Source organism: Chanodichthys erythropterus, chromosome 3 (genome assembly GCF_024489055.1).
Source record: "Chanodichthys erythropterus isolate Z2021 chromosome 3, ASM2448905v1, whole genome shotgun sequence".
In the NCBI taxonomy this organism is placed as follows: Eukaryota; Metazoa; Chordata; class Actinopteri; order Cypriniformes; family Xenocyprididae; genus Chanodichthys; species Chanodichthys erythropterus.
This window is the reverse complement of record NC_090223.1, coordinates 14,376,156-14,399,829: the sequence shown is the minus strand read 5'-3', so window position 1 is coordinate 14,399,829 and position 23,674 is coordinate 14,376,156. Positions and strand designations below refer to the sequence as shown.

Sequence of the window (23,674 nt, the reverse complement as noted above, 5' to 3'; positions counted from 1 at the left end):
TCAATAAATGAGTTTGTGTAATAGATTAAGTTTGCTTGTTGGAATTGATGTGAATTCTTGATCAAAATTCAGACCTTTCCAGCAAAACAAACTCGCAGATAAAACTCCAGCACCCTTTACAACATCAGTATCATTTTATCAAATTAATCATTTAAAATTAAAGTGCATTTATGCCATCAGATATGAAACACTAATGCATTAACATTCATATTACCATGAGATCAAACAGACAACATATTCTGGATTAAAATCTAAAACAATTAGAAACACTTGATCCAGAGATATCCGGATTAAAAACTTAATAAATGATATCTTGATATCTTGATATCTCTATCAGATCAGCATCATGTTTTCAGAGGTCAACAGGAGTGTTTTAGTGATTACGTGGATTCTCTCTGGAATGATTAACACGTGAATATCACATCTGAACTGATCTTAAGGTGCCGTCACATGAACGAAATTTTGCAAGCAAAAAAGGTCCATTGTCTTTTGTCAATAGTATATCAATGCATGAAGCACAGCTACAAAAGTCATTTTCAAATCAAGCAGCATTCTTTTGGTCAATAGAGTGCATTAGTGCCTGCCCACTTTTTCAGTGACGTTGGTTCTGTATTTTTTCCATTCATAGGGTTTTAAAAAAAAAAAAAGTCTTCATTAAAGTATTTTAAGCCATGAACCAAGCCAACCAGCTACGAGGTGAATCAACATTACAAACCGTGATTTTAAGCAAAAAAGTATTTGAAAATCTGACAAAAAGACTGGACTGTGTACTTAACAGCTTTAGTGAGCTAAAGAACTTCAATCCCATTAAGTATATACCTATACAACTATGCTTTTAGAAATGTTGATTCTATACACATATTTTGAGAATGAAGTCAGACTGACTTGATTGCTTCATGGGATTGGGTGGGGCTAAAGAGATCTTTTGGCTTGTTTCGACTCTCTGATTGGTAGAATTGGTGTAAGCATCATGGGTAATGTAGTTTTCACCATAAAATCCCGCTGTTAAACATGATTATTTTAAAACTAAGTTGAAATAATGTGGGCTGACGACATAAGCAGAAGCATATACTATCAATTAACAATCGTAGTTTACAGTAAGACTGTCTTTAAAAGGTTTATAAGTTCCCTATGGAGAAAATGAAAATGAATGAGTTTTTACTTCTAGAACCCAACTGTTACACTTACGGAAGAGGATTAGGGCTAAGCAATAAAAAAATAAAAATAAAACCGTGTTAATTCGAGAAAAAAGTCGAGATAAAATGTTGAGAATAAAGTCATTAAATTACGAGAAAAAAGTCGTTAAATTATGAGAACAAATTTGTAATTTAGCGAATTTGTTCTCATAATTTAATGTCTTTTTTCTCATAATTTAATGAGTTTATATTCTCAACATATTATCTCAACTTTTTTCTCACAATTTAACGACTTTTTTTCTCGTAATTTAATGAGTTTATTCTCAACATTCTATCTCTAACTTTTTCTCGAAATTTAAGAAGTTTATTCTCAACATTTTATCTCGACTTTTTTCTCGAAATTTAACCCTAATCTCGAGATTAGGTTTTATTTTTTTTATTATTATTGCTTGGCCCTAATCCTCTTCCGTATACACTCTTTGCATTACCAAAAGAAAATAAAAACTCTAAAGCAAAACTCCCAATCACAATAACTGGATTTCGACAACAAAATTTGATCACTATAAATCAACTCACCGCTTTTTCATTATCAATGTGTCAATTTCATGTTTCTTCACTATACAAACATTAATCTTTGTCTCTGTCATACATAAATATGCGGGATGTTGTATCTCAAGAGTCCAGTCTGAGATCAAAGAGGGAATAATCGAAATGCATTCAATCATAAACACTTGGACACACGGATAAACTCAGTCTGAAATCAAGTGTGACCGCATATAAGATCACAATACCATCACAAAACTTGAGATTAACACGGAACTTATCACTCTTTTCATTTCGAATACAGCGGTCACGTTCACACTGAAATTACTTTAAGAATTCATAAATGTTTGATTGACATTACACAAGATGTCCGTCATTTACAGCAGTGCCAACAGAATGATCTCCTGAATAATTCAAAACATTATCTGACACAGAACCGAGCTGAAACACTTTAAACACGACGGCTCATCCGAGAAACCGATGTGTCCTCAAGGTCGTAAACACCTCTGTCATCTGATTAATAATCAGATATTGCCAAAATTGTCTTTTCATTTCTGACATTATTGGTGCTGCTCTGCTGAAGTTCCTTACACACTGCTCTGTTTGCCGTTAGGATGACGAAAGTTTTAAAAGTTTAAATTTCAGTCTGTCGGTCTACAACGCTCATCAAGGTTTGAGATGGCCAATCAAATCAGGAAGCGGGGTTTACTATTTTCACGAGCGGGAATTCAAACGCGACGCTTCAGTTTTAACGGTTGAAGAATGTGATCGCATCTTAAGGTAAGATAAACATTTATGTGACAACTGTTGTTCGACAGAAATGTTAAATGATCGACAGTAATATTCAGGGGCACAAATTACTCGACTTCTACTACTTTTTGTCAAATTTTGCGGTTTTGAAATAAAATTATATCATTCACAAAAAAAAAAAAAAAAAAAAAAAAAACGGTTAAAGAAACAAATTTCATTCTTGCTAGTAAATTTCACAAATAATTACAAAGAAAACGCAAGTAATGCATAGAATTAAACATGACATTTTGAAGTAGAGTATTTTCTTGTAAAACAGTCCAATAATCTTTTTATATACAACTTCGAAAAATATATTTTTTTCCAGTGTTTATATTATTTTTGTACTGCTTATTTGTTAATGTGATGAGACAAGAAAGAGTAGATTTGAACATCTTAGGAGTGAAAGTGTGCATATTATCAAAAAAAAAAAAAAGTTTAAATGCATTACTTCACAATAAATTGTATACAACTAGATAAAATACAACTAGATAAAAAAAGTTTGTCAAGACAAAACTTTGAAGTTGGCTTGAGAAAGCCTGACCAGAAAGTTTTAAAGCTTAAAGTTGGATGGTTTTGAAGGCAATATACAGTCTATCAGAAGAAGTAAGTCTATGGGATTTTTAGGAAAACCTTAAGTTGGATCACTTAGAAAAGATATAGCGCGTGGTTGTAGAGTTAAAACTCTAGGAGGAGTTAGTGTCAGAAGAATAATAATATCTATAAGTTATAGCATTTCTGTAAGTTGGCTTTCTCAGGCCAACTTAATAATCCTTTTTCTCTATTAGCTTCAATCCATTTAAATAGAAAGGACTATTATGTGACGGAGCAAGTTAAAAACAGAATGTGCGCCTCTACCGAAGAAGGTTTACTAATAAATAAGGTTTATTAATACTGATCGCTAATTGGTTAAAAACAGGTCTTCCAGAGGGGTTTTGCCGTCCATGTGGTTTACAGCTGTGAGATGTTGCATGTCAATCATCTTTATTTCTGGAGTGACTCCTACGTTCTGTCCATCATCCAGAGGATTCACTGTATTTTAATGCATCTGTCACTCCGGAAACTTTGCAGTGTGAACGTGTCCACCGTAAAACACTTTTAATTATGAAAAGTTGGAAAACTTTAGACTTAAAATTAATGTTTGAACATTACAAAACTATAAACACGCACCGAGAAGGGTCCATCAGTGATATTTACATACAGTCCCTTTAGTCTGATGGCCAGCAGTGGGTTTGGTTTGGTTTTGTCTGAATCTGACGGCCTGTAGTGCCCACAGTGACCAGCAGAGGGCGCACTCAGGAGAGCCGCACTCAGGCAGTCTGGTGTACGTGTGCGGCTGCCGTCACGCCTCATTGGGTGGAGCGCTGAAGAACATCTCTCTGCAGAGCCGCACCGTGTCTTCAGGAGAGCAGACGGTGAAGCCGATGGTACGAGGGTCCTCGAAGATCTCGTAGTCGTTTCCTCCCTGATCAGGAAACAAATGTTAAAAATAAATGAAAGCAGTACAGATACACAGTCATTCACTTACATGCAATGTTCCCTCTCTTTTTTTTTTTCTTGTTAAGCAAAACCTTGTTTACGTACCAATGAGGTTTCATTGCCAAAAAAGTAGATGGCGTCCAATCCTTCTTGCTCCAGGACGTCCAGACAGAGGCGTTTGTCCCAGCCCTCCGGGAACACGTCAAAACTGATCAAACCCCCTGAAAGCAGACAGAGAAACACTTACTCCTGACTGAGATCACACAATTAAGTGGAAATTCAGAATAATTAAACACTGATGTAACCTTTGACCATCAGAAGTTTTAGGATGCCAGAAGCTAAAAATTTGGAAATAATGTTCAAGAAATTTAAAGGTTTAGTGAAAGATTTCAGCCTTTTACAAATGTCTTCATCCCATCAATCATATCAAACCCCACCCCTCCTAACACATGCCAGCCAATCTGATGCCAGCAAACCTGAATGTGTAAATCAGGGATGGACAACTCCAGTGTCCTGCAGAGTTTATCTCCATCCCTGATAAAAACTCACTTGCCTATAACTTTCTACTAATCCTAAAGACCTTGATTAGCTGGTTCAGGTGTGTTTGATTAGGGTTGGAGCTAAACTCTGCTGGATACTGGCCCTCCAGGACCGGAGTTGTCCATCCCTGGTGTAAATGAATAACAGCTATTGAGTGCTTTTGATTGGCTAAATAAATTCAGAACTCTTCTTTGATTTAGTTTTATTGTTTAGAAAATATTAACCCTCTATAGCCTGACATATGAAAAAAATTGTCTCCCATTAGCAAACGCTCTAGCGGCCTCGTTTCTGCTCTCGCAGCACTCGGTCCTGCTCTGCTTCATACTACAGTACCGTTAATAATCTCATCCATGAATATGATTCTACCCGTGTCCCATCCCGATTCTTTTCCACTGGCTGTGAGGAGAAGACAACACATCCCATGATTCTGCGAAATCAAGGCGTCATCAAGCTACGCCTTTGTTTTGAATAAGCGACCTCTAGTGGTGAAAATGTACATAGTGTGCCTTTAAATGGAAGTATCATATTTGATGCATCAGTCTTTTATCATACAGTGGGGAAAACACATCAGTTTTATTCAGCAGGCCAAACTGAGCAAAAATATGCAGTTTGGTAAAGATACTGATATTTATATGGCAAAAAATAAGAACAAAATTCACCAGGGAGATGTGCAGTTATTAAAGTTATTTAAAGGAACACTCCACTTTTTTTGAAAATAGGCTAATTTTTTAGGCTCACTGTGTAAAGCCTGACATGAAAAATGGATCAGTTTTTGAACATTTAGACAAAATCTAATAATAATAATAATAATAATAATAAATAAATAAAATAAATTGTTGAGGATCACATTATTTAATACATCAGGCTTTTATTGCTCATTTAGTCTGATATAGTGAGAAAATGGTGGAAAAAACTACTTAAATTTATTCAGAGGCCCAAACTGAGCAAAAATACAGAGTTTTGTAAATATTCTGATGTTTATATGGACAAAAAGTAAGCATGTAATGTAAATCAATGAGATCTTTATAAAAGTATAACAAACTACTGACATAAAAGGCATATAATATCATATCTATCAATAATATGTCTTAATAAGATGATATTTAAATGCATAGTTTTATGATCAAAGCTTCTTCCTCATATTTATACTTCCTCATACATGATCATATTTGAGACTCGTGACTTTAAATAAATGATGTACGGATAATAATCAAGTAAACTGAAGTTGCTTCATTTCAGTAAGTGTTCATTTTGAAATATTACTAACAATATCAAAGCTATTCTTATGTTTACTTTATATAAATCAGTGCAGATTTCACAGCAGAAAGACACATAAACCACGAGCTGAAGGTGGATGTTTGTACAATTAAACTTATTGTCTTTACTTGCTAAAAATAGTCTAAACAATCAGACGACAGAAGCATGAAGTAGTGCAACAGGTTTTTAAGCCAAGTTTTGATCATGTCGAATGAAAAAAGCAAATCAAATATAACACAGCAGGCTTTATAGGTTAATCTGTCACAGAGACACACATTTTATGTCTGTTCCTCCAATAAAAACCTCTTCCAGCTCCTTTAAAGCCGCAGTGACGCGCTCAGCAGTGAAACTGCATCTTGTTACAGCGAGTTTAAGAGCCCTGAGGCTCATTCTCACAGTAATGACCCATATGTGTGTGTGTGTGTGTCTCTTCAGAGACGTGAACTGCGTGACTGTTTGTCCACCGAGTGATTGAGAAACTCTGGAGGACAGAAATCAGCTGTTAAAAATTAATTATCTTCACACACACATTATTGTCCCGTCACTGGACTGCAGCAACATTCCACCACTGACTCAACAGTTGCTAGAGCAACAGCCAATCAGAGAACTTGATCACCTCACACCCCCTGGCTCCTCCCCTTCCCCCTCAGACTGTCCGTCAAACAGAAAAAGAAATAACAAAGCCATTGTGTGCGAAACTGAGCTGAACTTGAGAGGCAAAAGTGCTGAAGATTGACTCTAGACGTCAAAGCTAACGCGTGTCCGTGTGTGTGTGTGTGTGTGTGTGTGTGCATACGCCACAAACGCAAACAGGTTGTTGAGTAAACACTCATTCTCTCTCACGGTTCACAGGTCTGTAAACACACACGAGTGCATCCGTTAGTGCCCGCTTATCACCTTTAACATAGATATCGTGCGAGTGTATGTGTTTCATCCCCTGTGCAGGTACATACAGCGCTGCTTCAGCACGGATCATTTGTTTTGGATCATCAGAAAGCTTTGTGATGTCATTTCCTGCTCACCTCTGGTAAACCGCAGGCCTTTTCCTGCAAACTCTTGCTGCAGAGCCGCCACAAACTTCTCACGTATCTTCTCTCTCTGCGGGACAGAAGAGTTTGGGTTGTTTTAATACAGCCAAAGAGCTTTTAGGTTTATTGACAACAAGAATAACCCCTTAAAAACAGTGAATTTCTTTAAACACATTAACTTTTTTATTCATTCACTTGAGGGTGAGTGAATCATGGGATCATTTTTATTTTGGGGTGAACTATCCCTTTAAGTCAAGTAACTGCAGTCACTATTCCAGGTTTACTCTATATTCATGTAGTAGACCATTCACTGGCAAATTGTTTTACTTTCTGTTTTGTTGCTCTTTACATGAACAAACTGTTTGGTGATTTAAAATAATAGGGTCTGGGGTGAACAGATCAACAACTTTTGGCAAATTCTAGAGAATTAACTGAGAATACCTTGTCGATTTCAGAGAACTCGATTCGCTCTTCTAGCGTGCAGCTGCGTCCGATGGGTGAGATGTTGATCATGCCGTTACGAAACTCAATGAACGTCCCTCTGAGAGAGAGAGATTTGGTTTACTGTGCTGTAATGACATTACAGATCATCATCTCTGGAGTGTGTTTCTGTGTTTGTGTTACCGTTTCTTGGGCAGTTTGAGGAGCCCCATATAGCTGAGGCAGAAGTTGATGAGGTCCTGCAGTAACTCCTCACCCAGATGATTCTGAATGGCCTGAGAAACAGAGACTGAACTTAAAAGAAGAATTTAAAGCTTTAAAGTTCTAAAAAGAATTAATGTACCAAAAAGATACCAATGTTGTAACAATCCAGAGATTGAAAAGTCAAATATAGTCAAATAGTTAGACTTTAAAGTATTAGTTCACTTTCAAATAAAATTTTCCGGGTAATTTACTCACCCCCATGTCATCCAAGATGTTCATGTCCTTCTTTCTTCAATCAAAAAGAAATGAAGGTTTTTGATGAAAACATTCCAGGATTATTCTCCTCATAGTGGACTTCAATGGCCTCCAAACGGTTGAAGGTCAAAATTACAGTTTCAGTGCAGCTTCAAAGAGTTTTAAACGATACCAGACGAGGAATAAGGGTCTTATCTAGAGAAACCATCAGTCATTTTCAAAAAAAAAAAAAATGTAAATGTATATGCTTTATAAACACAAATTATCGCCTTGCACGTGCTTCCGCTTTCTGTATTTTTCAAAAAGCTGATGCTGTATGTCCTACGCTTTCCCTATTCTACTTATGGAAAAAACGGAACTGGTGCTGCGTTCATTCCGTAAGTTGAATAGGGAAGGCGTAGGACATTCAGCGTAAACTTTTTGGAGAATACAGACGGAAGCACTTAGAAGGCAATCATTTGTTTATATAAAGCATATACAGTTGTATTTTTCTCGAAAATGACCGATCGTTTCTCTAGATAAGACCCTTATTCCTCGTCTGGTATCGTTTAAAGCCCTTTGAAGCTGCACTGAAACTGTAATTTTGACCTTCAACTGTTTGGAGTCCAGTGAAGTCCACTATAAGGAAAATAATACTGGAATATTTTCATCAAAAACCTTAATTTCTTTTTGACTGAAGAAAGAAAGACATGAACATCTTGGATGACATGGGGGTGAGTAAATTATCAGGAAAAATTTATTTGAAAGTGAACTAATCCTTTAACAATCCCTGTCTTAAGCCAGCATCAAAGAACTAGTGTCGACAAAAGCTGGCTGTGTTGTCACCTCTAGTCGGCTGCGTCTCGGCCAAAAAGCTGTGCTTGAACACACCAAAAGGACTAAAGGTGACTGTCAACAAGCACAAGCGACCAAAAAAAACCCAGACGATGTCCGACTAGAGCCAACAATGTGGAACACACCAAAAAAACTAAGCCGATCAACAGTCAAAAACGGTCCGACATTGCCTGACATCTGACTGTCGGCTTGGTGTGTCCTGAGCATTACTTAAAATCTTCTACTTTTGTGGTGTTTAACATAAATTCTAAATCTCACCCCCCATTCACTACCATTATAAAGCTTGGAGGAGCAAGGATATCCAATTTTGTTCATCTGAAAGAAGATAGTCATATACACCTAGGATAGCTTGAGGGTGAGTAAATCATGGGACAATTTTCATTTTTGGGTGAACTAACCTTTTAACTGGACAGTGTGAAGCTGCTTCTGTTTTTCCATCAACATTTAAGTCCTCCATGAATGACATGCAAGACCTTCTATGGTATTTAAAACCATTTAGGACACTTTAATATTTTAAGACACACCTGTTTGGAGATGAGTTTGCCATCTTTGTATTGCACTGTTCCATTTTCGGCGAAGACGTAATCAAACTTGTGAATGACTGCAGCGAGAATGAGCAAAACAACAGAATGAGACGCAATCAAAGCACTCTGATTCAACACATCTTATCATCATCCTGATGACCTTTACCTGTATTACACAACACGCACACTCACATCGACATAAACAAAAGGCTTGTTTCCCTTCTCAGAGATTCAGTGCTTGTTCAGATTCATTCAAGAACACACAGTCCTGTTTAATCATCAACTAAATGACTTTATGCTTCGTGCCAACATCACATCTGTCAGTGTCATAATATCTGATCCAGATTCTTCTCTAGATTGTGTGTGAATGCAGATGGATTCGGTTCAGAAGTGTGTTGAACTCAGTATTGTAATTCAATCACAATCTGATCTCAGTGTTAATCTAATCAGACCTGCACAATTATGTAATGCCACTTCACGACAATGATCAAACACTGGAGCTGACATTAGAAACTGATCTATACAAACAATTATCTCTATAAAACTTAGACAGAAAGTCAGGTCTGAAATGAACACCCACAGGTGAGAGAAAATCACTAATGAGATCTCTTTAATATCACAACTTTGACTGCAATGAAATTAATATTTACATTTTACATATATGCATTGGGCGGATGATTATATCCATAGCGAATTACTTTGCATTTAAAGTATATGTTTGAATAGTTCTTGCATTTCCTTGGGAATCAAACCCATGACCTTGGCATTACCAGTGCCATACTCAACACCATTTACTTCCACCTACGTCACGTGTGACCTTTCCAACATGATTACGTAATGCATGGCACATCGCAGAGTTAGATGAGCATTTATTTTTAAAAAGTATATAATTTTTTTTTTTTTTTTTTTTTTTTTACAAAAACAAAAAGTATTCCTCGTCTGGGATCATGTAGAGCCCTTTGAAGCTGCACTGAAACATTTGGACATTCAAACCACTGAACCCCAGTGAAGTCCACTATATGGAGAAAAATCCTGAAATGTTTTCTTCAAAAACCATTATTTCATTTTGACTGATGAAAGAAAGATGTGAACATTTGGATGACATGGGGTTTAATAAATTATCAGGAAGTGAACTAATCCTTTAATTTTATCAATTGGGTAAACTTGTATGGGTGAATATACACAACATAAAATCTCAAAATTCAAGCTCTTCCAGACTGAAGGAATTATGGGATATCAGCTGTTGTGTTTGTCTGTGTTGATTCAGTTATCCAGTCAAACCGGTTCCTCTGCATTCCTCAGGTGATGCAATGTCCAAAGCCCTTTAAACAAGTGAGGATAACGATCCTAAAGACTCACAATGATCATAATGAAATGTGTCATAAATAACATTCTCTAACCTTCATCTCCATCTCCGAGCTGTTCGGCAATTTTGGAATAATCCGAACCCCCCACCACGCCAATCTTCACCTTCTGTTTCAAGGCCTGGAAAAATTCGTCCAGCTCGGGGTCAATCTTCTGCAGACACACACATAGTATTACATCAGGTTTCTGTTGAGACCTGTGGCCTCAGTGCCATGATTTATGAGTCCATTAAACAGTGACATCCAGCTGTTTCAGAATATTTGCCTCAACAGACAAATGGCCTCAGTACATTGGGAGGAGCACCATTAGTCTCGTGAAGCATCATGTCTGCAGCAGCTCTGTATGTTGATGTTTTCAGCAGACGTTTAAAGTGCACGTTAGTCACGTAAATGGCAGTGGTTATTATGGTAATTCACTCCAGTACTGTTGTTTAATGGCAGGTTGCGTAACAGAGATCTGTGTTCCTCTGTCAGCGCTGCAGACTACAATAACAATACATTCAGATGTTGTAGTAATCTGTGACTAATAACAGCGTGCACTAGGAGGAATGAATATTAATAGAAAAGCTCAGGCGTTTAATGAGAGTTGAAGAGAAGGTGTGGCAGTTCATCACTCATGCTACAGACTCGTTCACACAACAATAACGAGTTGATAAATATATCAGCGTCCAAGCCAACTGAAAATTCTGTATTTTAATCGCGCGCGCGGCAATTTACGTTCTGTGGACGTAATTTTAGCGCGCGCTTTAAAGTAGGAAGGATTTTGACGGGCTGTTCAACATTCTAACTCGTTCTACAAACGATTCCAACGACGTTCGCTTGGTTTTTTAAAAACTTTACGCTAGTTATCGTTATTGGTCTTAGTGTGAACGTGACTTTAACGTTGTAACATTGTCATTTTATGTGTGACAGTTTTATTTTTCATTACAACGTTTGTTCGAGGAATTGCTTTCTGGGTAACTGAAGAGGACAGGACATCGATACCGTAGGTTACTAAATTCATCTCAATGAAAATAAACACTACATGAGGAGAACGGCATGTTAAGCCACAGATTTCACTATTCATTGGACTTCTCATCCGACGGAACAAAACGTTCCAACAAACTGTCCCAAAAAACACAGAATGTGTACTTTAGTATGGTCTTTTGTTGAATGTTTACAAACCAATTACGTTCTAAAAATAATATTTTGTAGATTTTTTAACCATTCCCTTAACGTTGCACGACCACTATTAGGTGATTTATAGCCTATAGGCTACGTGCAGAACGAGTGTACCATACAAACACACATAAACACACACTCATTCATCAACACATACACACACGCACTCACGAGACAAGCTTCACCTACACACAGATCCGTGCTGGAAATAGAAACATTATGTTACATAACTGATATTTTTACTCTCATTAGAGCTGAGAAGACACATCTTTTATAACCCTTTAATTATCATGTATAACGTTTAATGATATCTCGCAACTATCACATGGATAAAAAAAGAGTATCCTAATATAAACACATACCTCTCTAGGGGGTGTGAGCGTTCCGTCCACATCAAACAAGCACAAAACCCTTCGACCTCCGGCTACACGAGACTTTATATCCATTTCTTATTGTCCAGCAATTGAAGTAGATATTTAAAAAAATAATAATAATAATAACAATAAAAGAAAATAAAACAAGACAATTAAATGTATAGGCTACAGATAAGACTCTAAATGACTCAAGATGAGTTAATGCATAAAAATATAACGAGACACAGTCTCTCTTCTTTCTTGAAACCGAAAGATAAAGAAGTCAGTACTGACGAGTATCATTTACTTTGATTAAAGTATATACTGCAGGCTACATGATCACTGCTGAGTGTGAATGAATCTGCACATGTGGTTCCTTCTGCAGCACTATCCTCCCTGGGGAGGGGGTCCGCCTCAGCCAATCAAACGCGCGGAATGTGGTCACATGCGTGAAGGGGGGCGTTACCGCGAGTATATGGAACTCGGATGCGTCACGTAAGCACGTAACAAGCAGAAGCGCGTCAAACAGTCAAACCCGGAGATAGTTCGACCTTTCACCTAGTACTTATCACACAGTTACACCTGATCATAACAACAACAACAGCAGTTGCAGAAAATCAAGTAAATAATTAAGAATATAAAACATAAAATCGTATTCAGTTAATTTTACTCTTAAAACGTGAACTGTAATGATAGAACGGTAATGAAACGCATTAAACTCGTGCATTGCAAATGACACTGACATATACAATACATTGCTGGCCTGTGTTAGAAATGCAAAAGAATTACTGGAGACGTTCTTAAGTTTCTCCTCTAGGGGGCAGAGTGAAACTGTCAACGTGCACATGCATATATTACACAATTAAAATACAGAACATAAACTTCAAAAAATGAGGAATATATGACAGCAAAAGCTAGTCATCATAAAGGACGTGTGAGAAGTGATGCAGTAACAATCCTGCTCAGAACAGACATGGAAGTGAGTTTTGGTTTTGTTTCACTGTTTACACACTACACACATTTCTAAGCATTTTCAGTTTTGAGGTTGCTGAGGTGCCCTGTTATTTTCCACTACAATAATATAATGAAACTCACTGAATGAAAGCACCAGAACTCGGGCTGTTGTGGGTGAATGTGAAATGTGAGGCGTTTTCTGCTGTCAGTGTTACAGCGCCATCTGGTGACAGACACACGGTCTTGATCTTCAAATACTGACAGAAACGCGAACGCTCTCTAATTCATTATGTCTTAGAAGAATATTTGATTTTCACTTTGGCTCTTTGGCTCTCTCTCTATGTTTCCACGTGTTCCTGATTTCTCGGGCAAAATTCTGAACGAATATGAAAAGGAAAGATTAAATGGGGGTATGTGGTTGGGAACTAGATGACACCTAGGTGTAGGTGACCAGTACTAGCTTTACTGTTGTCAGGCTACAGGACAATAATCTGTACAATATTATAATCTGAGCACAGTGTTAGCTACATATTGTTAGCTAACGTGTATTTAAGCTTAACAATGGACGAAAACCAGAGAGACAGGACAAAACATATGCACACAAATTATTTAAAGGAAATGAAATGTTTATTTAAATGACATTAAGATAGTTATATCTGAAGCAGCATCATTACCATGACAAAGTGAAAATATTCAGATAATCATTAGGCTATAGAAAGAGTCAGTAGCCTACGTTATAAACTTGACCTTAAAAAGACTGCTATACTGGAAATTATGTATAATATAAAACATAATGTTAACTTCAGAAGAAAATATATAATCTTAGAGATCTAGTCATTTTTATTATCTGTTGATATGAAAAATTGTGTAGATTTATCAATATAGCGAGTTTATTACGATGTTATGATGAACTATATGTCTTTCTCCACTGACGTTCTGAGTTGTTCAAAGCATTTGTAAGGATACTGATTGTTACGCCTGTTTCACACTGCAAGCGTAAGCAGAGCGTGAGCAGCGCGTAAGCGTAAAGAAGGCAGCTGTCTGACTGAGATGAAGAACAGCAGGCCCGTCGCCAAGGGGGGGCATTAGGGGGCAGTGCCCCCCCAGATGACACAACGTGCCCCCCTAATCGTATATACATCCAGCAAACTTCCGATTGAGAGCAAAAACCTTATCTGTGGATCTAACCATTTACATATTCCATATCGAAATGTCTTCAGCAGCATTTAGCTCATAGGAAAACTATCTCTACAACGGTAACTTTAAATAACACATTATCTTCAGAAATATGAAATAGAAATTAGGCGTGTAAGTGTGTGGATTTGAGACTACTTTCTCACTCAAACCACTGCCTACCTGCTGCTGCTTCTGATTGCTTTTAGAGGGAAAAACTGCACATAACTCTGGTCTAGGATCAGTTAATATTAGCATATTGGCGAAACATATTTGGCAAACGATCCAGCGCGTATCTGTGTTTGCGCTCTGACGAACGACAATGCTTTACAACGTGTTCTTGCAGCATTGAGCACTGTAGCTAATCACGAAAAAATCTGTTGTTTTCTGGAACGAATTATAATGAGGGAATATTTGCCAGCGTCTACATCTCAAAATCCACTCACCGCTCAAAACGAGATTGTGTTCAGTGCTAACTTAAACACCTCTGACTGGTCATTGCGTTCCAGAAATCAACAGATTTTGGTTAACAAACAATTATGTAAATTGTTATGTAATTATGCAGTCAGTTTAATTTATTGTTACAGAACTTCTTGAGATCGCAATAAAATGAGCGAGATTTTTTAGTAATTATAGGGAGCGCCTTTTGCGCACTCTCTGCCAAATCCTGCGTGCGTAATCTGTTAAAATGAACAGTGGTTTGTGAACGTAAACACTTTATGAACAAATAATAATTTATCAGCAGTGTTTATGTTGGGATATGTAGGTTGTGCTGTGACCAGTAAGTTAAAGCTATTTCGAGGAAACCTATTTAAATGTTTTTAAATGAATCGCATCTCCTTACCCTGGAGTTGGTTCACCCTCCGCCTATTATCAAAAAAAAAAAAAAAATCATATATAACGCATTATTACATAAAACGGAACTTGAAACATATTTAGGCCGTATTTATTAATGACTATCACTCGGAGACCTGCCGCCTTCAACTATTCTAATGGTGAGTGCACTCAAAAGTCTTTGTTACACTTAAATATGCTACAGATGTAGGCTAGCCTATTTATTGCTATTTTGGTATCGTTTTTATTATTGTGTTGTTCGAGGAATTGAAAAGCTTTTGTGCCTCGTGTTTGCAAAGTATTGCCATAATGCAAAGGGGTTTCGTTTGGTGTTTAATCTAATTAGGATCGATTATCTTGTGTTTTTGTGGTAATATAGAACTTTATTTCATTATAGAAGTCTATTTAATTAATAATAAATACGGGACATTATCATTTTGGCGAACGTCTGTTTCTCAGATTATAAAAATGTGTGCCCCCCTATGGAAACCGAATGCCCCCCCATTCTATGTGTTCTGGCGACGGCCCTGAAGAACAGGAACGTGTGTGTAACATTAGCAACATTATTAGCTGTTTGATAACGTAGTCAAACAAAAGGCTAATCATATTAATTAATATTAATTAATGACAGAACCGTCGCAAGGGCTGTGCCAAGTGTGCCAGCGCATATGAGCTCGCGCCAAAGTAAGTGACAGTTGACTTGAAGTAAAGCCAATAAAGTTCATGATTTTGTCCTTTAAAATACTTTAATACTATAAAACATAACTAAAACAATATTGCTCTGAGTGTGTGCGTGTGACCGTGATTCGTGTGCATATTCAGTCAGTGTGTCCTCGCACATCAAGTTCTGAGAGAGATTTTCAGTCCATTATAAATTTAGCCTACCTAAATTCAAGTAAATACGATGGAAGTTCGCGCTAATTCAAGGATGTGCATTTATTTCATGTATCCACAACAACACAAACAACAAATTGCTTGTCACTGCAGCAACAGTAGGCTAATACTCTCCGAGCTGGCATAAGCGAGTGGAGGTGGGGCTAATTTGCATATTCATTGATCTGTGTATATTAAATGAGGTTTATGTTACATTCAAGCTACTTTAAGGCATGGAGAATTTTTTTTCACTTTTTTTTTTTTTTTTTTTAAATATGTAATTTTGTTGATCAAAGATGAGTTTTAAGGGAAAAAATAATTGACTACAGGGGGACTTTAAAGAAAGAAAGACTTTACATGTGAACGGCAAATCCTTGTTGATTTCAGATGTTTTCTGCAGACTGTTAACAACAAACAATGTCAAGTATTTGAATGTTGAGCAGCAAGCTCCCAATACAGCTCCTAATACAGCAGCAACCAATCAGCTCTGCTATGTAGATAACATAGTGATTATTAATTACTGGATGATTTGGATGTCACCACTCTCACCTGTGTACAATTATACCTTAGTAGCCGAACATTGGTAAATAAAAAGCCGATGTTTAAGTGAGTGTTCAGTTGTTCTTCTTCAATGATATTTTTTCCCCCAACTTGCACCTCTACAGTTGCCAACTCTCGCGAGACAAAGCAGCTTCAAAGCAGCTTCAAAAACAAGCCCAATATTATTATATTAATTATTATCATCAATATTATTTATTATCAATAAATGAGCATGTAACATATTAAACTGAAACCACTCGGCATTAAATTACTATTTTTTTATAACGTGTAAAATACATTATACAATTTTTTTGTGTGCCTTTCCTCCCTGCACAAAGTTGCTTATCATATTTTCCTAACAAGCAACCATATTTTTTTAAAATAAGGCCAAAAAAACGCAACCTGCGACCCATGATTTTTTAACGTGGCTTGCCAAAAAAAGAAGCCCAAAGTCGCGTACTATAAGCGGACTTGGCAACTATGGTGCATTCGCTTAGACTCCCTATCTTACAGTAAAACACATTTATCCTCATAATTCTTCTTCAGCTCATCCATCTCTCTTTGGTGTTTCTCTTCCATTTCCTTCATTTTTTCATTCAGATTTTTGTCTTTTTGCTTTGAGAGTTCACTCAGCACACTGTACTCTTTTTGATTCTCATGACACTCTTTTTCATGCTTTAACTTCAGCTTCAGCACCTCTAACTCATGCTTTAACATGAGAGCATGAAAGTCTTTCTTATATTTCTCTCTGAATTCATTGAATTCTTCTGCTTGTTTTCTTGCCTCATCTTCATACTTCCTCTTCATTTCTTTTAATTTCTGTTTATACTCTTTCTCCATCTCTTTTCGTTCTTTCTCCTCCTGTTCTCGTCTGTCTTTATCTTCTCTTTTTCTCCTCTCCTCCTCCTCTTTTCGCTCTCGTTCAAATGCCTCTTCAAGCTTTTTCAGTTTCTCTTTCTCTTCTTCCCTCCTCTTCTCCTCCTCTCTCACTCGTTTCTCCCACTCCTCCTTCCATGTTGTTTCCCATTTTTCTTTTTGTTTTTTTCATCTCTAGTTTACTGTTCTCATACTCTCTCTCTATTTTCTCTCTTTCTTCATGTTCCTTCTTGATCCTCTCATTTTCTTTTTCTTCTCTTTTTCTTTTTTCCTGTTCAAAATCTCCTATCATTTTCTTTTCTTTCAGCTCCCATTCACTCCTCTCTTCTTTAAGTTTTTTCTGGTATTTCTCCTCATGTTCTCTCTTCAGTCTGTTTTTGTGAAGTTCCTCCATTTCGCTCCTCTCTTTCTCATACTTCTCTCTATATTCCTGGTCTCTCTTTTTTTGATCATTCTCTAATTTTATCCGTTTTGCCTCTATTTCTTGCTGTTCCTTTTCCCATATCTTCTGTTTCCTCTCCTCTTCGATTCTTCTTTGCTCTTTGGCTTCTTGTCTTTCTTTCTTCTCCTTCTGTTCTTGTTCATCTCTTCTCTTAAGTTCATTTTGCAAAAACTCTTCCTTCAGTCTGAGTACTTCCTCTCGTTTCTTCCTAACTGTCTCCATTTGTTCTCTCTCATCATTCATTTTTCTCTCCATTTTAGCAATCTCCTGCATGTATTTTTCATGCAAACATTTTCTCTCTCTCTCCATTTCCTTCTCTTTGTCTTTCAATATTCTTTCTGTTTCCTGTTTTATGGCAGCTTCGGCTTCTTTGAACATCTCATTGGTGTAACATCCTTCTCCATTCTTTGCAAGCATTCTGTTGATTTTTTCCAGTAAGTCACTGACTTGTTGAGAATCATCTTGCTTTGTGTTGTCAATCACATGACATCTTCCTCCACAATCTCTGATTAACATCTTCATATCTAAATCAGCCTCTTCCAGGTAACTCTCAAATGTCTGAGATTTTAGCATATCACCATGTGTGAATATTATAATGCTGAACATCTCAGCATTTTTTCCAAAGGTTTCCTTGATTATATTTAGAGTTTTTGTTTCTTCCTCTGTGAATCTTCCGATTCCAATCACCAGCAGGAACACATGAGGCCCTGGAGAGAGGAGACCGATGCACTTCAGAATCTCTTCCTTCACCACATCATTTGGGACATGTTTGTCAAACAGACCTGGAGTATCAACAACAGCTACTGGAGTTCCATTAACAAACCCCTCTTCCTTCTGACACGAGGATGTCACTGATTTCATACTGCAACATGATTTAAAGACTTCTTTGTTGAGAATAGTGTTCCCTGTAGCACTTTCCCACTTCCAGTTTTCCCAACAAGTACAATCCTTACACAGTTTGCTCTTGTTATCTGCCTCTCATTTTCAGCTGAGGAACAGAGAGGAAGAAAAATATTATTATTGTAGTCAGAAATTTACAGTGAAATTAATTTTCTTACAAATGACCATCAATCAACAGCAAAATTATGCTGACATCACAGACATTTCCTGCTCTTGTGTTACTGTGAATTCACATGATAAACCTGTCTTTAAGTATGCCACTGTAAGAAATTATATTGTTTAGTATTGTAATGTCTTGAAGTCACCGTTGTGGTGATCAGTGTTGCATTTGCTTGGGATCTTGGACCTTGTATATTCATATTTAAATTTCTGATCTAGCCAAGTCAGAAAGTGTGACAAATGAAAACACTTGTGAAATCAATGACAAGCTAGAATATAAATAAGTTAATTGGATGATTTTAAGTCAGTCAAACTATAATATTAATAGCATTATTTCTGCATAAAGATTTACCAATATCTTATTTCAAATTCACAATTTTTTGCAGATTGATATTTCACAATAGTGAAGCAGCAGCTGAGATTTATCCTTAAAAGATGTGACATCATCTTGCAACACAAGATTTTTTTTTCTTTCATCACCTAATGATGCACAGACATCAATACTCGACATACAAAACACAACATTGGTAACACTCAACAAATAATACAAATAATGAAAAGATAAACTCTGAAGATTACAAAATAAACCAACAACACAAAGTGTTAGTTAATTAATCATTTATAAAACATTAATATACATTATTAAGTAGTTTATAAATACAGCTATAAATGTTTTGTTCTTGATTTATAAGCATATCTAATGTGTTTAATAATTGTATTTTCATGCTTTATTCAAATGTATGTTCAAAATCAAAAAGCCCAAAATCTCAAAATTGAAAAACAGTATTTTAGCCTGTAGCCTATATTTTGCCTTAAAGCAACAACTGCACGTACAGACATCTGAAAAACCTTACAGCACCATGAAACAACATGATGTGATAAGTGAGTTGTCATGAATGTGGCTACCGCGTCTTCTTTTATTTCTCCATTCTCCAGTCTCTCCAGCTCTGGTCATCCATGTATCACTCACACACTTCATCTGGTACAAAACCGATTTTGTTGGGACACCATGTTAACAGACACCACCCAATTCATCAAAAACTGTACAGCCTGTCAAACCTCAAAGACTCCTCATCAAGCACCTGCTGGTCTGTTACAGCGTCTGTCCATTCCTCAACGCCCCTGGTCTCACATAGCCATTGACTTTGTCACCGACCTCCCTGAGTCCTGTGGCCATATCACCATTCTCATGGTCATTGACCACTTTTCCAATGCATGTCGACTTATACCACTCCTCAAGCTACCCACTGCCTTTGAGACAGCAGAGATCCTGTGCAACTATGTGTTTCATTTCTATGGCCTTCCAGAAGACATCGTATCAGAGAGAGGTCCACAGTTCACATCCCAGGTATGGGCAACTTTCTTCAAACAGCTAAACATGAACATGCTGTCAACAAAACCAATCCGATTGGAGCCGTTATCTGTTGTGGGCTAAATATGCGCAAAACTCCCTGCAGAAACCTGCCACTGGTATAACACCCTTCCAATGCGTTCTGGGCTTTCAACCACCACTCTTTCCCTCGTCCGGGGAACCATCCAACCTGCCCTCGGTAACAGAGTGGATGCAATGAATGGAGGAGACCTGGGATCTGGCCTATCACCATCTACAGCGCTCAGTAAAAAGGCAAGTGGAACAGGCCAATCGGCATCATCACCCTAATCCTGAGTACACCATGAGACAATGGGTCTGGCTGTCAACAAGGGACTTTTGCCTACGACTTCCTTGCAGAAAGCTCAGTCCCAGATTTGTAGCGCCTTTCCAAATTGTTAAGCAAATTACATCTGTCATTTCGTTTAGTTTTACCTGCTAACTATCATGTTTCTACTACTTTTCATGTGTCGCTGCTGAAACCCTCTGGTGGTCCGAGGGGAGAGTCGGAGGGAGCCGAAGCCCGCAACCCCCCACCCCTGATGATCGAAGGCGAGGAGGCTTATCAGGTACACTCTGTCACGAATGTGGCTCCCGCGTCTTCTCCTCCGCACTACCGGAGGGAGCCGTCACCTGAATATTGACTTTCTTTCATTCGGACTATGTTTCTCATAGGCCCTCATTCCTGGGACTGATTGCGTAAGCACCTGCACCACATCACACTCACACTATTTAAGCCACTCACAAGCATTCACACATTGCGAAGTCTTGATTTGCGCCGGAGATCATTTCTGAGCGTTTTTCTGTGGATTGGTATTCTGTTGCCATTAGGACTGTTTATCTCCTGTGATTCTCTGCCGCCTGCCCTGATCTCTGCCTGTTTACTGGACTGTGATTGCTTGCTGCCTGCCCTGATCTCTGTTTGTGTCTTGACTCTGTTTGCCTGCCGTGTGCCTCGACCATTGCCTGTCCCTGTTTCTGTCTTTGCCTCTGCCCTTTGTCGTTATCTTAATAAAAGCTGCAAATGGATCCCCATTCTGTCGACCCATCATTACATGAGTATTGATGGTAAGCTAAATAGAAAATATATATTTAGATATTTACATATTAAAGTACTAGGATTTGTCTTACCTGTTTGTTTGATCATTTAACTCTCTGTTTTCTTCCTCCATTTCCTTAATTCTGCCCTCCAGCTGAATCATTTTCTCCATCTGTGCTTCCTGATATACAGCAGATGAGTAGCTAGAATTCCTCCTAGTAATCATAACGAGCAGTTCTGAGAGCTGCTCACTGTCAAGTCTTTGCTCACTACTAAGTGTGTAGTATTTGTTCCCACATTTCTGAACAATTTGTTGAATATCTCTGTTTCCATGTATGAAATCACTGATGACTTTGTCCGTCCTGTTACCCTGCCATATGAACAAGATCATTAGATGATCCCAGAACTTTCCATCTGCTGTGTCAAATATGCCACTGAGTACATCGATTTCTCCTTTATCATCATCACTGAGAGGACTGATAGGAAGGACCAGAAGAAATGTGTTTATGTTAAATGAACATAGAGACAGAGCACAGTATGCCTCACGCAGCACATCCTTCTGAGAGAGAGACGTATTATATAGCTCCGGCATTTCAACCAAGGTGACCTTATATCCAGAAGAAGATGTGTAGCATACACCTTCTCTCTTCACACATTCATGAATGGTTTCAGATTTAAACACCCCTGGCAGTATTGTATTTGCTGTAAAAGTCTTGTCAGCGCTGCTCCTTCCAAACATCACCAGATTGAGATTTTGAAAGAATTCGATTTGCACTGAAACAAACAAGTAAATCTTCTGTTACTATAGTTCAAAAACATTACACATTTCTTTCCTACTTCTTGCAACATGAAAAATCTTACTGTTAACAAATTAACACGTTTTTACCATAGCATTTTTACAGCCTGTAACTGTTAAAATCAGGATAGTTTTTTACAGTGTTGTTTTATGATATTGTTTTATTGTTTACTGGGCTTACTTTGAATTTTTTACAAATTGCAGGATTTGTAGCACAAAATTTTCTAGCACTAAAGTTTATCATTTAATATTAATCAAAATTAAACACTTTTCATCTAATGTATTAACTGAATAAATCCTGTGTAACAGAAAGACAAAACAATTGTTCGATTGTTGTTGGATATTGTGTTGAGATTCAAGGATCAGTAGCATGACAATGATTACTTACTGTCTGCATCTGTTGCGCTCTGATGCAATGAGGGTTTCATAAATGAAAACCATTTTTGTGTGGTCTTAGGTCCTGGAGGAGAAAATACAGTTCAAAATCATGAATTTCAGCTTTGTTTATATTGCCTTTATTTGTATAATTAACATGAAGCTTTACGTAATACCTTGCCATAACACATATTTAAGGATTTAACTCTTATTTAAGGAACTTAACTGACCTTTTCCTCTTTGTTCTGCTGTTTCCATCTTTTTAGTCTCATAATGTGGCTGTTCAAATGATATTGATGGCATATCTGGTAGTGACTTGTAAGTTTCCAGGGTGAGATGCTTTCCCTTTTCCACTGTCTCCAAGGTCTTGATTTTCTGAAATAACTCAACCATAGAATTCCTGCCTTTGTTTTTTAATTCGTAATACATCCATCCTTTTCTGTTTAAGCTCTGAATAGCTTCATTCTCCTTAGCACTGCTGAATTTCATCCGGCTCATCAACAAAACTATAGTATGTTTTATGGTATCTTCTGACAAGTTATTCATAAACTCCAACATATATCTGCTCTTCTCAGTGAGCTCTGGATGCTGTATCAGCAGAAGCACGTGTGGACCTGGAGCAGACATTTCCTCACAACATTTCAGTGCCTGAGAATTTTGGGCTTCAGGAACCTGTCTGTCAAAGAGATTTGGTGTGATGATCACAGATATGCGTTGAGTCTCAAAGCATCCTCTGGCTCTCTCAGGACACTGCTGAAGCCATGGAGGAATTTCACTTTCGTCAAAAGCTGTTCTTTCCAAGAGTAAATTTCCAAATGAGCTTTTTTTCATCCCAGTTCTCTCCCAATAACCAAATTCTTAGTTCAGAAACTAGAATCAAAGATTTCAAGTGTACCATTAGTTCTGGCAGATTATGTCAGTCAAGCTTGGATCAGCTGATCCATGCCTATAATTGCATCCCCATATATATAAGATGAATTCAGTATTATTCATCTGCTTCATTGCATTGATCAGGAGTTAATTCCCCTCCTTCATCCCCAGCTCTACCTCTCATCCACAGTTGGGACTTGGCTTTCTGATATTTCTCCTTGAATCAGACTCACTTACAGTATCTTAAGTTACGTTGTTGTTACATTCAATTATTCTCTTTAAGAACATTAATGATATTTTTTAATCCATTTATGGTGGTTTTGTTCTGTTTACTCTAATGCTGTGTTCACACCAAACGCGAATAGAGCGTCTGGCGCGAATGATTTCAATGTTAAGTCAATGTAAAGACGCGTTTACGCGCGTCTGGAGGTCTCGCGGCGCGAATGAGGCGTTTAGCGCGGCGCGGAAGACGCGAATTCGCCTCATTCGCGCGTCTAGTTCGCGAATTGAGCGTTTCGCGCGATACGCGCGTTACGCGCGAATGGTGCTTTTTGTGCATTTAGCGTTTG

General features: G+C 37.6%; 1 protein-coding gene and 1 pseudogene across 2 annotated transcripts; both read right to left on the bottom strand.

Moving 5' to 3' along the window:
• Positions 1–1,561: 1,561 nt before the first annotated feature.
• LOC137017140 (phosphomannomutase 1) lies at positions 1,562–12,255 on the bottom strand. Of its 2 annotated transcripts, XM_067381107.1 has the most exons (9): positions 11,915–12,255; positions 11,724–11,754; positions 10,428–10,545; positions 9,028–9,104; positions 7,394–7,485; positions 7,211–7,310; positions 6,764–6,839; positions 4,050–4,165; positions 1,562–3,930 (listed from the first exon to the last, which is right to left on the bottom strand). In XM_067381107.1, exons 1-9 carry the CDS (start codon positions 11,944–11,946, stop codon positions 3,808–3,810), a joined length of 765 nt encoding a protein of 254 aa, XP_067237208.1. In that variant the 5' UTR covers positions 11,947–12,255; the 3' UTR covers positions 1,562–3,807. The 2 variants fall into 2 exon arrangements, with proteins under 2 accessions (XP_067237208.1, XP_067237207.1); XM_067381106.1 differs by lacking the exon at positions 11,724–11,754.
• A 1,376-nt stretch (positions 12,256–13,631) lies between these two features.
• LOC137003570 (GTPase IMAP family member 8-like) lies at positions 13,632–23,066 on the bottom strand (annotated as a pseudogene).
• Between the last annotated feature and the right edge of the window lie 608 nt (positions 23,067–23,674).